Below are 15,128 nucleotides of genomic sequence, written 5' to 3'. Positions count from 1 at the left end.
GTAGTTGCATGCTGAGTGCTCTCTCTCTCTGTCTCTCTCTGTTTTCCGGGGTAGGGCTCGGCACCAAGATACTCCTCAGGTAGTTGCATGCTGAGTGCTCTCTCTCTCTGTCTCTCTCTGTTTTCCGGGGTAGGGCTCGGCACCAAGATACTCCTCAGGTAGTTGCATGCTGAGTGCTCTCTCTGTCTGTCTCTCTCTGTTTTCCAGGGTAGGGCTCGGCACCAAGTTACTCCTCAGGTAGTTGCATGCTGAGTGCTCTCTCTCTCTGTCTCTCTCTGTTTTCCAGGGTAGGGCTCGGCACCAAGATACTCCTCAGGTAGTTGCATGCTGAGTGCTCTCTCTCTCTGTCTCTCTCTGTTTTCCAGGGTAGGGCTCGGCACCAAGATACTCCTCAGGTAGTTGCATGCTGAGTGCTCTCTCTCTCTGTCTCTCTCTGTTTTCCAGGGTAGGGCTCGGCACCAAGATACTCCTCAGGTAGTTGCATGCTGAGTGCTCTCTCTCTCTGTCTCTCTCTGTTTTCCGGGGTAGGGCTCGGCACCAAGATACTCCTCAGGTAGTTGCATGCTGAGTGCTCTCTCTCTCTGTCTCTCTCTGTTTTCCGGGGTAGGGCTCGGCACCAAGATACTCCTCAGGTAGTTGCATGCTGAGTGCTCTCTCTCTCTGTCTCTCTCTGTTTTCCGGGGTAGGGCTCGGCACCAAGATACTCCTCAGGTAGTTGCATGCTGAGTGCTCTCTCTCTCTGTCTCTCTCTGTTTTCCAGGGTAGGGCTCGGCACCAAGATACTCCTCAGGTAGTTGCATGCTGAGTGCTCTCTCTCTCTGTCTCTCTCTGTTTTCCAGGGTAGGGCTCGGCACCAAGATACTCCTCAGGTAGTTGCATGCTGAGTGCTCTCTCTCTCTGTCTCTCTCTGTTTTCCAGGGTAGGGCTCGGCACCAAGATACTCCTCAGATAGTTGCATGCTGAGTGCTCTCTCTCTCTGTCTCTCTCTGTTTTCCGGGGTAGGGCTCGGCACCAAGATACTCCTCAGGTAGTTGCATGCTGAGTGCTCTCTCTCTCTGTCTCTCTCTGTTTTCCGGGGTAGGGCTCGGCACCAAGATACTCCTCAGGTAGTTGCATGCTGAGTGCTCTCTCTCTCTGTCTCTCTCTGTTTTCCAGGGTAGGGCTCGGCACCAAGATACTCCTCAGGTAGTTGCATGCTGAGTGCTCTCTCTCTCTGTCTCTCTCTGTTTTCCAGGGTAGGGCTCGGCACCAAGATACTCCTCAGGTAGTTGCATGCTGAGTGCTCTCTCTCTCTGTCTCTCTCTGTTTTCCAGGGTAGGGCTCGGCACCAAGATACTCCTCAGGTAGTTGCATGCTGAGTGCTCTCTCTCTCTGTCTCTCTCTGTTTTCCGGGGTAGGGCTCGGCACCAAGATACTCCTCAGGTAGTTGCATGCTGAGTGCTCTCTCTCTCTGTCTCTCTCTGTTTTCCGGGGTAGGGCTCGGCACCAAGATACTCCTCAGGTAGTTGCATGCTGAGTGCTCTCTCTCTCTGTCTCTCTCTGTTTTCCAGGGTAGGGCTCGGCACCAAGATACTCCTCAGGTAGTTGCATGCTGAGTGCTCTCTCTCTCTGTCTCTCTCTGTTTTCCGGGGTAGGGCTCGGCACCAAGATACTCCTCAGGTAGTTGCATGCTGAGTGCTCTCTCTCTCTGTCTCTCTCTGTTTTCCGGGGTAGGGCTCGGCACCAAGATACTCCTCAGGTAGTTGCATGCTGAGTGCTCTCTCTCTCTGTCTCTCTCTGTTTTCCAGGGTAGGGCTCGGCACCAAGATACTCCTCAGGTAGTTGCATGCTGAGTGCTCTCTCTCTCTGTCTCTCTCTGTTTTCCGGGGTAGGGCTCGGCACCAAGATACTCCTCAGGTAGTTGCATGCTGAGTGCTCTCTCTCTCTGTCTCTCTCTGTTTTCCAGGGTAGGGCTCGGCACCAAGATACTCCTCAGGTAGTTGCATGCTGAGTGCTCTCTCTCTCTGTCTCTCTCTGTTTTCCAGGGTAGGGCTCGGCACCAAGATACTCCTCAGGTAGTTGCATGCTGAGTGCTCTCTCTCTCTGTCTCTCTCTGTTTTCCAGGGTAGGGCTCGGCACCAAGATACTCCTCAGGTAGTTGCATGCTGAGTGCTCTCTCTCTCTCTGTCTCTCTCTGTTTTCCGGGGTAGGGCTCGGCACCAAGATACTCCTCAGGTAGTTGCATGCTGAGTGCTCTCTCTCTCTGTCTCTCTCTGATTTCCAGGGTAGGGCTCGGCACCAAGATACTCCTCAGGTAGTTGCATGCTGAGTGCTCTCTCTCTCTGTCTCTCTCTGTTTTCCAGGGTAGGGCTCGGCACCAAGATTCTCCTCAGGTAGTTGCATGCTGAGTGCTCTCTCTCTCTGTCTCTCTCTGTTTTCCAGGGTAGGGCTCGGCACCAAGATACTCCTCAGGTAGTTGCATGCTGAGTGCTCTCTCTCTCTGTCTCTCTCTGTTTTCCGGGGTAGGGCTCGGCACCAAGATACTCCTCAGGTAGTTGCATGCTGAGTGCTCTCTCTCTCTGTCTCTCTCTGTTTTCCGGGGTAGGGCTCGGCACCAAGATACTCCTCAGGTAGTTGCATGCTGAGTGCTCTCTCTCTCTGTCTCTCTCTGTTTTCCGGGGTAGGGCTCGGCACCAAGATACTCCTCAGGTAGTTGCATGCTGAGTGCTCTCTCTCTCTGTCTCTCTCTGTTTTCCAGGGTAGGGCTCGGCACCAAGATACTCCTCAGGTAGTTGCATGCTGAGTGCTCTCTCTCTCTGTCTCTCTCTGTTTTCCAGGGTAGGGCTCGGCACCAAGATACTCCTCAGGTAGTTGCATGCTGAGTGCTCTCTCTCTCTGTCTCTCTCTGTTTTCCGGGGTAGGGCTCGGCACCAAGATACTCCTCAGGTAGTTGCATGCTGAGTGCTCTCTCTCTCTCTGTCTCTCTCTGTTTTCCGGGGTAGGGCTCGGCACCAAGATACTCCTCAGGTAGTTGCATGCTGAGTGCTCTCTCTCTCTGTCTCTCTCTGTTTTCCAGGGTAGGGCTCGGCACCAAGATACTCCTCAGGTAGTTGCATGCTGAGTGCTCTCTCTCTCTGTCTCTCTCTGTTTTCCGGGGTAGGGCTCGGCACCAAGATACTCCTCAGGTAGTTGCATGCTGAGTGCTCTCTCTCTCTGTCTCTCTCTGTTTTCCAGGGTAGGGCTCGGCACCAAGATACTCCTCAGGTAGTTGCATGCTGAGTGCTCTCTCTCTCTGTCTCTCTCTGTTTTCCGGGGTAGGGCTCGGCACCAAGATACTCCTCAGGTAGTTGCATGCTGAGTGCTCTCTCTCTCTGTCTCTCTCTGTTTTCCAGGGTAGGGCTCGGCACCAAGATACTCCTCAGGTAGTTGCATGCTGAGTGCTCTCTCTTTCTGTCTCTCTCTGTTTTCCGGGGTAGGGCTCGGCACCAAGATACTCCTCAGGTAGTTGCATGCTGAGTGCTCTCTCTCTCTGTCTCTCTCTGTTTTCCAGGGTAGGGCTCGGCACTAAGATACTCCTCAGGTAGTTGCATGCTGAGTGCTCTCTCTCTCTGTCTCTCTCTGTTTTCCAGGGTAGGGCTCGGCACTAAGATACTCCTCAGGTAGTTGCATGCTGAGTGCTCTCTCTCTCTGTCTCTCTCTGTTTTCCAGGGTAGGGCTCGGCACCAAGATACTCCTCAGGTAGTTGCATGCTGAGTGCTCTCTCTCTCTGTCTCTCTCTGTTTTCCGGGGTAGGGCTCGGCACCAAGATACTCCTCAGGTAGTTGCATGCTGAGTGCTCTCTCTCTCTGTCTCTCTCTGTTTTCCAGGGTAGGGCTCGGCACTAAGATACTCCTCAGGTAGTTGCATGCTGAGTGCTCTCTCTCTCTGTCTCTCTCTGTTTTCCGGGGTAGGGCTCGGCACCAAGATACTCCTCAGGTAGTTGCATGCTGAGTGCTCTCTCTCTCTGTCTCTCTCTGTTTTCCGGGGTAGGGCTCGGCACCAAGATACTCCTCAGGTAGTTGCATGCTGAGTGCTCTCTCTCTCTGTCTCTCTCTGTTTTCCGGGGTAGGGCTCGGCACCAAGATACTCCTCAGGTAGTTGCATGCTGAGTGCTCTCTCTCTCTGTCTCTCTCTGTTTTCCAGGGTAGGGCTCGGCACTAAGATACTCCTCAGGTAGTTGCATGCTGAGTGCTCTCTCTCTCTGTCTCTCTCTGTTTTCCGGGGTAGGGCTCGGCACCAAGATACTCCTCAGGTAGTTGCATGCTGAGTGCTCTCTCTCTCTGTCTCTCTCTGTTTTCCAGGGTAGGGCTCGGCACCAAGATACTCCTCAGGTAGTTGCATGCTGAGTGCTCTCTCTCTCTGTCTCTCTCTGTTTTCCGGGGTAGGGCTCGGCACCAAGATACTCCTCAGGTAGTTGCATGCTGAGTGCTCTCTCTCTCTGTCTCTCTCTGTTTTCCAGGGTAGGGCTCGGCACCAAGATACTCCTCAGGTAGTTGCATGCTGAGTGCTCTCTCTCTCTGTCTCTCTCTGTTTTCCGGGGTAGGGCTCGGCACCAAGATACTCCTCAGGTAGTTGCATGCTGAGTGCTCTCTCTCTCTGTCTCTCTCTGTTTTCCAGGGTAGGGCTCGGCACCAAGATACTCCTCAGGTAGTTGCATGCTGAGTGCTCTCTCTCTCTGTCTCTCTCTGTTTTCCGGGGTAGGGCTCGGCACCAAGATACTCCTCAGGTAGTTGCATGCTGAGTGCTCTCTCTCTCTGTCTCTCTCTGTTTTCCAGGGTAGGGCTCGGCACCAAGATACTCCTCAGGTAGTTGCATGCTGAGTGCTCTCTCTCTCTGTCTCTCTCTGTTTTCCAGGGTAGGGCTCGGCACTAAGATACTCCTCAGGTAGTTGCATGCTGAGTGCTCTCTCTCTCTGTCTCTCTCTGTTTTCCAGGGTAGGGCTCGGCACTAAGATACTCCTCAGGTAGTTGCATGCTGAGTGCTCTCTCTCTCTGTCTCTCTCTGTTTTCCAGGGTAGGGCTCGGCACTAAGATACTCCTCAGGTAGTTGCATGCTGAGTGCTCTCTCTCTCTGTCTCTCTCTGTTTTCCAGGGTAGGGCTCGGCACTAAGATACTCCTCAGGTAGTTGCATGCTGAGTGCTCTCTCTCTCTGTCTCTCTCTGTTTTCCAGGGTAGGGCTCGGCACTAAGATACTCCTCAGGTAGTTGCATGCTGAGTGCTCTCTCTCTCTGTCTCTCTCTGTTTTCCAGGGTAGGGCTCGGCACTAAGATACTCCTCAGGTAGTTGCATGCTGAGTGCTCTCTCTCTCTGTCTCTCTCTGTTTTCCAGGGTAGGGCTCGGCACTAAGATACTCCTTAGGTAGTTGCATGCTGAGTGCTCTCTCTCTCTGTCTCTCTCTGTTTTCCAGGGTAGGGCTCGGCACCAAGATACTCCTCAGGTAGTTGCATGCTGAGTGCTCTCTCTCTCTGTCTCTCTCTGTCCTGCTCTGTCTCCCGGGGTAGGGATCGGTACCAAGCTACTCAGGTAGTTGCATGCCGAGTGCTCTCTCTGTCTTTCTCTGTCCCACTCTGTCTGACGGGGTAGGGCTCTTCACAAAGCTACTCAAGTTGTTTCATTATGAGTTCGCTCTTTCTTTCTCTCTCTGTCTCCCGGGGTAGTCCTTGGCACCATGCTATTAAGGTAGTAGCATGCCGAGTGCTCTATCTGTCTCTGTCTCTCTCTGTTCCACTCTGTCTCCTGGGGTAGGGCTGTTCCAAGCTACTCAGGTAGCTGCATGACAAGTTTTCTCTCTCCCTGTCTCTCTTTCTCTGTCCCACCATGTCTCCCGGGATGGTGCTCGGCACAAAACTACTCAGGGTTATTGCATGCTGCTTTCTCTCCTTTTGTTTCTCTATCTGTTCCACTCTTCCTCCTGGTGTAGAGCATGTCCAAGCCACTCAGGTAGCTAGCTACATGCCGAGTGCACTTTCTCTGTCTCTCTCTCTTCTTTTCTCACTCTTGACTCCCGGTTTCTTGCTTGGCACCAAGCTACTCAGGTAGTTGCTTTTTGAGTGCTCTCTGTCCCACTCTCTTTCCTGTGGGTCACAGCGAGTGCTCGTTAAATATTCCGAATTCGGGAATGATTAGATTTTTCAAATGATGCAGGATGAAAACAATGATCTCTTCACTTTCAATAAATCGTAAAATTTATTCGGTGCAGTTTTTTTTACCTGAAATATATTTTTTTTTAATTCGAAAAAGAATTTCCGATAGCTATTTTTTTTACAAATTACAGTCACTATGTGCGCTCTTAGAGTCAGGTGGCAAACATTGAGGCGGTATTTATACTCTTCCATGCTTTATGCAATGTGTCGACTGTTTTTGAATCGACTGCCACTGTGATTCTCTGTCTCGGGTCCGGCAAAGATAGAGGTTGAGGTGGCACTAACACACTGTCTTTGACATAGCCCCACAGTAAGAAATCACATGTGGCTATGTCTGGTGGCCATCTGCCCCACACCGCACGACCAAGCCATCTCTCAGGGAGGTGTGTGTTCTCAGGTGTTCCTTTACAACCTAGTGAGGCGATGCACCAGCTTTTAGTAAGATGAAGTTGTTTTAATCTTGTCCCAATTGAGACATAAGCAACAAATTTATTTTGGGCAGACTTGTGGGTACTGTTTATACAAGATTTTTTTGTTCCTGTCAGTTGGTAGAGGGTAACATGGGTCCACCCAACTTTCAAATGTTAAGTGAACAATTACGTTTTAAGAAAAGACCAAATGTTTTGTTTCATGTAGTTATTAAAAAAGTTGATAAAATAAAATTGTTTATTTCTGTTAAGGGATAACTCGTTAGAAAATTTTCTGTTTGATTTCGCAAAAGGTTTTCCAGTAATTAACAGGAAACCTTTTTTCCAAAATAACATTCCTGACAAAAAAAAATCTCTATACATTAACAGAATGAGTCTGAATTTGACCAACAAAATTCGCGTGCAAGTTCATCCCGACAAAATAATTTGAAAACATGCATATGACTTATTGTCTGAAATACTTCCCAAGGCTGTTACATTGTCTTTAAAGTTGGGTTGAAAATATTTTTTTGTTAATAGTAATAGATAAATAATTAAGATAAAACACCGAACGTCTGTACTCGTACCTCCGATTATTTCCATGAAATAATTTTGCAAACAAAATTCGCTGTGATTGTGGAAATTAAACAGTCTAAACTCTCTGTTTTTTATCTTAAATATTTTCTCTATTTTTTTTTTACCATACAGTGTGTTTCAGCCCCAACTTAAAAGAAATATATACTAGGCAATTTCAGTTTGGCACTGTACTTCATTCGAAAAATTCATAATTGCAAAATATGAAATTTAAAAAAATTAAAACATAAACCCCAAAGAAAACAAGCCTAAAATATAATTATGTCAAATAGTTCAACCCAACGATGAACCTAAACAGGTATTATGGACCACACGACGACAGCACAGACAAACACATTCAAACTGTCAGATATCAGACAACATGAGAACTCCCTGGAAGGAATTTATTTATGGAAAAAAAAATAACAACAGCATAGACGAACACAGGAGGTGTAATAACGACGAGACAGTTTAAACAATAACATTTAATGCAGACAGACAACAATACCTTTACCAATCATAAAAAAAATAACTCAACAGGGAATAAAAACGAACAGACTGGCACAGACTGGTTCCTGTCGCCAGGCACAGACAAACTTTAGACCAAGTCGTATTGATGTTATCGACTTGTCTTGTCGTGTCGAACCTGCATCGGAAGTGTGTCATAAGTGTGTTCAGACTCACCCTTAGGGCCATGCAAAAAGATCCCGAGAGTAGCTGGCAGTTAAAAAACTGTAGCACCGTCTGTGTTTCGTGATTGGGCGAGTTACTTTGAGGTGCATGTCGATTGTTAAACCACCAATCACAGCTATTTGAGCGTGGAAGCAAACTCGTCCTCAGTGGCCCGGTCATATAATGCATACGACTTCTTTGGCGGACGGCCGCCAATCACAAGGAAGAAACCGCTGGTGTGGGTATACCTTGTTGCAGTCTAGCGGGCGTTCAGATTTTTGCGCGGAAAATGCCTGCCCCTACTCGTCCTGTACATGCTGCTCCTGGAGCCTAGCAGTGTCTCAGGATGTGACCGGACTGGTGGTTGTCCACAGGCGACTCTCGAAGCGGGAGACGCCGGAGCGACGTGGCATCGACAACGACGCCTTCGAGATGGACCCGCCCAAGTCGCCGTGGCGCTACCCCTTCCAGCGGAGCATGCTGGCGGCATCGCGGCTCGCCGCCTCCTCGGGGGCGGGCCCGGGGGCGGCCCGGCAGCCCGCCTCGTCCCCGCTGCCGCCGCTGCCGCCGCTCTTCGGCCGCACGCTGTCGCAGGACTCGGCCAGCAGCGGTGAATCCAGCCTGGGGCTGACCTTCCTGCTGCGCGAGGCGCCAGCCTCCGTGCACGAGGACCCTGCGGCTGCCGTGCGGTCAGTACCCGCCCTCTGGCAGTACCTGCCTCGTTGTAGTACCCACACTCTGGCAGTACCTGCCTCCTTGTAGCACCTGCCCTCTGGCAGTACCTGCCTCCTTGTAGCACCTGCCCTCTGGCAGTACCTGCCTCCTTGTAGCACCTGCCCTCTGGCAGTACCTGCCTCCTTGTAGCACCACCCTCCATCAGTACCCACCTTCTGTAGTCCCTCTGGCAGTACCCACCGCCTTGTAGCACCCCCTGGAAGTACCTGCTTTCTTGTAGCACGTGCCCTCTGGCAGTACCCACCTTCTAACAGTACCAGCCTCCTGGTAGTACCCGTCTCATGGCAGTACCCGCTTTCTTGTAGCACCCGCTCTGTGACAGTACCTGCCTCCTTGTAGCACCCCTCTGGCTGTACTCTCCCTCTGGCAGTACCCACCTCCTTGTAGCACCCACCATCCATCAGTACCTACCTTCTGTAGTCCCTCTGGCAGTACCCACCGCCTTGTAGCACCCCTCTGGAAGTACCCGCCTGCTGTAGTACCCATTATCAGGCGGATCCCAATTGCTTGCAGTACCAACATCCTTGTCTTGCAATTTTACCTTTTATTGTACAGCTTAGACTCCGTCTCGCTTCGCAAACTGAGAGAAATTCTTTTATTGCTTGACTTTGCGACAAATTTGTATATGGCGAAACACACATATTGTTGAAAGAAACCAATATTCTAATAGTGACCCCCACAAAATTGTTTCGTCAACTTAACTGTATATTTTACTTAGGTGTTGAAAAACATTTTTTTTACATAATATTTGGTAAGCAGACAAATTTGTTTATTGCTGGTAAATATTTCTTTCGCCATATAAAAACAAATATTTGTTTGTTTCAAACAATTTTTTTTCCCATGAGCATGTTGATCGTTTTATTTTTTCCTCATTACGTGTTTGTAGTTCAATCATAAAATCCACAAATAAAGAGAAATACCAACTTCAAATAAACAAGTAAATAGTTGTTTGTGCATCACGTAATTTAGTTAATAGCTATAACCTAGCAGGACAGCGATTACTGTAGGCCTACGTAGTAACAACTGTGGCAAATTGCGCATGTGAACATGTCATATTATTGTCTGAGCATCTACGGGTTTCTCAGTTTTTATCAATCTTGGCTATCAGCCACGTACTGATTGTTCTAGTGGAAATATAAACCTATCTCAAAAATATTCCTTTCCGCTCAGCCTACAGGATCAGGTATAATTTGAATTTTGTTTGTATTTCAGTGTGTTGGAACTAAAGGGCGTGAATACATTTAAACCATTTTGGTCATCCCTTGCAGTAAGTTTTGGATGTATCAAAAATAGTTTCAAGCAAAAGTTTTAGATAATTATTAGAAAGTGTACAATAACTTTGAACGGATTTGGGACTGTGCTTACTAACGGAATTATGAAACTTTTGGTCCTTCATCTCCTCTTTTTGGTCACCCCTCGCAATAAGGGTTGGTTTTACCAAAAACGGTTTCAAACAAAATTTTGCATAATATTTGATTTATTTATCTGTAAGTAATTGATATAAACTTACGGTGATTATTGTGTCCATATTATCTGTAGGATGCTAGGAAATAAGAGTGTATGTAACAAAATATCCATAATAACATGATGTTAATGTTCTTTTAATAGGACGAGCCTGCTCATGAAGTCAGCAGTAAACATTTTTTATGTCCTAAAATTGGGTTTTAATAAAATAAGTGATACTTTTCATTCCTTCAGAGTATTACAAGTTATAACTTGACTTATACATTTTTTTCTAAGAGCCTTGCATTGGAATTTTTTTTTAATTACTTATCGTTATATTTAAAAAGTATAGTTGTTTCATTAAAGTTTAAGTTTCAGTAAAATTAGATACATTAGAGAACAATGATAAGTTCAAGAAATTGATTCAAATCGTCCTAATTACTTGGACTGCAAAATGAGAGATATTATTGTATAGTCATATTTTTAAAAGTAGGCAGTGCATTTGTTGTGTTACCGCTCAGTTGACTCACCAACATAGGTAGATAGGTAATAAGTTTGATCTTCAGCCAAATGAGTTTGGACTAAAGACATCCTGTATAACGCCAAGTCCGTATGGACTTAACCCGGGGAGTATCATAACCATCCGACGGGTCCTTTAAGGCCCGTCTACAATAGCAATGTCCTAAACTGTGTCCGAAGGACACTCGTCGCTGATTGGTCCACGTGACCCTCTGACGTCATGCGTCAAGTGGGCGAATGTCCGAACCTACCTGGTCCGAAGACATTCGTCAATTTGAACATTTTGTCCCAACCTGTGTACTTCGGACACAGAAAAATAACAGAACACTCACGATATTTTAATTTCCGGTTCCCGTTTGAAATGTGATATGAGTTCATTTTTTAGCATTTACATTTGCCATTTTGCCTTACTAAATAAATATATAACATTGAACTCCCACAACTTTCAGAAGTTCAATCTCAAGCTACAAAGCATCAAAACAATAAACAAAAACATTTGGTTTGGCTTTGGCACATTTACTGCGCTCTGGTGACAACTTTAGAAATCAATGCATTCGGACATCGGACATCGCAATTGTGGACAGGGCAGTTTTCGGTGAGACACTGTGACGTCACTCACATTCGTATAAGGACACGGACCACGCACAGGTTCGGACTAATGTAGACGGGCTCTTATGAGCACTCGGTAAATGTTGTATCCGACAATCTAGGAAAGGTCCTGTAGCGTAGCTAAGCATGGTATTGCATTACAAAGGCAGAATGTTGACAAATTATATTTAATTTTAGCTTTGGTCAACTCTCACTTGCTAGATGATTCATGACATTTACATTTTCTTAAAAGTATTCAGGATACCTAGTGTTGCAATCATCTTAGATAACTTGATGTGCTGTAACCTGCTCAGTTTTGTTGTTTGCTGAGATCATAGAAAAATGGGAATTAATTCAGATTAGGAGTGCAGATTTGGGCAATAGTATAGCCAAATCTGTTTCAGTTACATATATATTTTGGGGTGTACTGCAAATAATTACCAAGTCAAAAAGTAGTAAAATTGAAATTAAAATCCCAGTGATAGATACTATGTTGCACTTATGTTTGTCATTTACTTCTGTTAAATATTAAAAAATTTACAAGATTAAATTGTCTTAAAAGTATGTTAATAGACCTACAAAATTTAAGCTTAGCATGAAGAGTAACTGTTTCTAAAATTTATAGTCTTATTTTGTACTATCCTTTCCAAAGTTTATTCTGAAATCAAAATTAAACTTGGTGCTGGGAAAACAGTTTCTCATTTATTTGCATGATTGTCTTGATAAATTTTGTATTTTATCCTGCTTTTGATTTATCCTTTTTTTCTTTCAATTTCACAGGAGGATTCCGATGGAAAAGCAGGTTCAACAAGATGTTGCGATGTGGTGACAAGATGAAGATGTTTATTCTTGCGACCAAAATTAACTATACATAACAGGGTCATGTGATCCAACGAATTAAAAATTAAAAATAAAACTCTATGGCTGTAAATAAAAACGTTTACTAAGAAATTTGCAAATCTAGAAGCTGTGAATTTTCTGTTATAATTATTCAGTTGAGAAAGTGCTATCACAATTATGTGACTGTTGAACTGGTGAAAGTATTTGTTTAGGTTGCTTGTTGCCATGGGAAGATACATGTTCAAAAATAAATATTATGTTACAATTTGTTTAAAAAATTTTTGTTAAACTTAATTTGCAGCACCTGCGTTCATAGATATTTTATGGATCAAATATTTATAACCATTACACACATAGAAACACTGGAGCTAGTCATTTTTACTTGAACCAAATATATCATTATTAATCAATTTGGCCTTGGATTAGTATACGTATTTGATTTATAATTGAGTCATGATTAGCATATTTTATCAAATGTCCAAATAATTGTATAAAACAACTATAGTTCAAACAATATTTCGAGTTAATGTAGATGGCAAAAATGGTTGTGTATTTGTTTGCTACACTTGATCTATCATCTACACCATGTTTTTTATATGATCAAAAAAAATTTCATATTTTTTTTTAATGTATCTTTTGATAAATTCAAGCTTACTTTCTTTGATTTAGTTACATACTAAACTTTGTCCTTACATGTTTGTACAGTTAATGTCTATTTGGAAAAATAATCTTATAAAAGTGGTAACAAAAAAAAGTTAAATTGTATCACGTCATTAAAGAGGTGCCTCCCATTTCAGGTCATGATTTTAAATTATATTAATCACTGATCAACTTTTAGACTTTTTCAATTATTTAACTTTCACGAAATGAAAAATATATACCGCGCATACTTTTTGCATAATTAGCTGCCAAAGTTACATTTTTAACGTTTTTGGGTTGTACAAATAAGAATAATTTAATTTATTGCAGAACTGAAACTTTTTAGGTTTAACTGCAATGACACAGGCTACTTCATGATATGGTTTTCATTTATATCACAAAAACTCATTTCATGTTTCTTGGCTGTCAAAATCGTAACAAATTTGAGAGTTTTCAAATGCCAGGAAAAATTAATTAATATTTTCTGAAAGAAATTCAAACCATTTATTGAAGTACCCAATGGCATTGCAGTTAAACCTAAAAATTTTCAGTTCTGCAATGAATTAAATTCTCCTTATTTGTACAACCCAAAAACACTAAAAAAATGTAACTTCGGCAGCTAATTATGCAAAACATATGCGCTGTTAATATTTTTAATTTCGTGAAAGTTAAACAATTGAAAAAGTCTACAAGTTTATCTGTAATTACTGTAAATATAAAATCATGACCTGAAACGGGAGGAACCCCCTTCAAGACCTAATTTATAAATACTAAATCAATAAGTGTTGGCATAAATATTTTTAACAAAAATAATTAAGTATTAAACAATTTTTTTCAAGTAATTAAAAACAATTTCTCTTATACTAAAATACAATAAAAAAAATTTGTAATTGGGTATGTTAAGGCTGAATTTTCTCCTATGGTAATTGGTTATGTGATTTTGTTAATCGTTCTGAACAGCCACATTGTGATTGAGAACTGAAATGTATTTGTTGTATAGGCGTAGTTAGTTGTATCTTATATGTGATATAGCCGTATTTGGTCGACGAATAGCTTGACTTACGTATTCTATGTGATTGTATGTTAAGTGTTAATTGTACCCGTTGACATACAGTGTGATATTTAGTTATATAATTTTTATTATTTGTTCCACATCTTAAGCTGAAGCACTTTTGTACATATTTTATTGACTTTTATTTAACTTCTGAACATAGAATATAGTTGTGCTAAATCATCAGCTTTCCTAGAAAGAAAATTTGAAATATTATTTGATAATTTTGTATTTATAAGTAATTTAGTATATCTTTCTTCGTACAAAGGAGAAGGTTAATTTCTTTTTACTTGGTAAAATTTAGTGTTATGTCCTGTCATAAACTTATAATACTTAGATATAAGTATTTTTGATTGAAACAATATATTTAAAATGAAACATGTGTAATAGTTTCAGAGTTGCTATGCCAGGATTTAGTGAACAACACTAAGTTCCTACAATAAAGAGTTAAATTTGGAATAAAACTTTTTAATGTATATGTAGTTTAAGAAGCCTAACAAATGAAAAAAAGACTATAAGAAAAATTAATGTTGATGTAGCCATTCGGTTGCAATTGACTGTCATTGAAAAATATTGTAAACTTTTTTTGAAATATTGCTTACCTTTTTTCTCAATTAATTATAATAGTTTTATTTTAAAATATTTGTTTTCTGTTTTATTTCATGAAGAAATTTTGTATTATGTTAGTTTTCATGTTGTGATTAAATAATAGTATGATTTATTCATATTTGTTTACTACACAACTAAATAATACAAAAACATACAATAAAAATTCTTAAATATTGTACACTTCTGTTTAGTAATATTACATTGATTATTATTATATAATATAATATATAATATTATATTGATTTTATTTATATTTATTATGCAGGTTTGCTTTTTAAAATTCATTGTCTGAAAATGCAAATGTTACACATGTGTAATAATAATAATAATAATAATAATAATAATAATAATAATAATAATAATAGGTTGTTAGTAAATAAATCAATATTTTTGTTCCTGCTCTACAATACAAATAATGAAATTTATGTCAGTTTAGGAAGGTTATGGTGAACGTTATCTTAATTTAGAGCCATAATACGAAAGTTTGCAGCATTTCTGTGTTCCTAAGAATATTTTTGTACTTACAATATGACAGTTTACTCATGAGGGAGACAGATGCAAGCTCATATGATTTTGAAGCTAGCTGAAAGACCATTAGCTATTTTAGTTGTGATTCAAAATGCAAATTCTGGTCTTTATAATGATTAGGTACATATTGTAATGTTTGTTTTGGATAAAATTATATTGTTTATTCCTTTAACAATCACCACAGAGCAGTGTATATTTAAATGATTTTTTTTACAAACGGTTATAAACTATGGATTATTTTTAGGTCTTGTGCTTTCAGCGATATTATAGACGAATAATTAAATTTATAAATAAATTCCATCCAAGTCACTTCAGCTCAAAGATTATTGTGAGAGGGTGAATGAGGTAGCATACATTAAAGGA

At 42.3% G+C, this 15,128-nt stretch overlaps 1 protein-coding gene across 1 annotated transcript in view; it reads left to right on the top strand.

Annotated features, from left to right (window-relative positions):
- The window catches only part of LOC134538792 (dual oxidase maturation factor 1-like), a 112,793-nt gene extending 98,219 nt beyond the window's left edge, over positions 1 to 14,574 (top strand). Inside the window, exons 7-8 of the mRNA XM_063380284.1 lie at positions 8,188 to 8,502; positions 11,879 to 14,574. Of these exons, the coding sequence (XP_063236354.1) occupies positions 8,188 to 8,502; positions 11,879 to 11,927 (364 nt within the window). The 3' untranslated portion in view covers positions 11,928 to 14,574. The remainder of the gene's footprint in view (positions 1 to 8,187; positions 8,503 to 11,878) is intronic.
- The last annotated feature ends 554 nt before the right edge of the window (positions 14,575 to 15,128 follow it).

The sequence above is a fragment of the Bacillus rossius genome, chromosome 14 (genome assembly GCF_032445375.1).
Source record: "Bacillus rossius redtenbacheri isolate Brsri chromosome 14, Brsri_v3, whole genome shotgun sequence".
Classification (NCBI taxonomy): domain Eukaryota; kingdom Metazoa; phylum Arthropoda; class Insecta; order Phasmatodea; family Bacillidae; genus Bacillus; species Bacillus rossius.
Note: the sequence above shows the minus strand (reverse complement) of the source record. Positions and strands in the feature narration are given on the sequence as shown.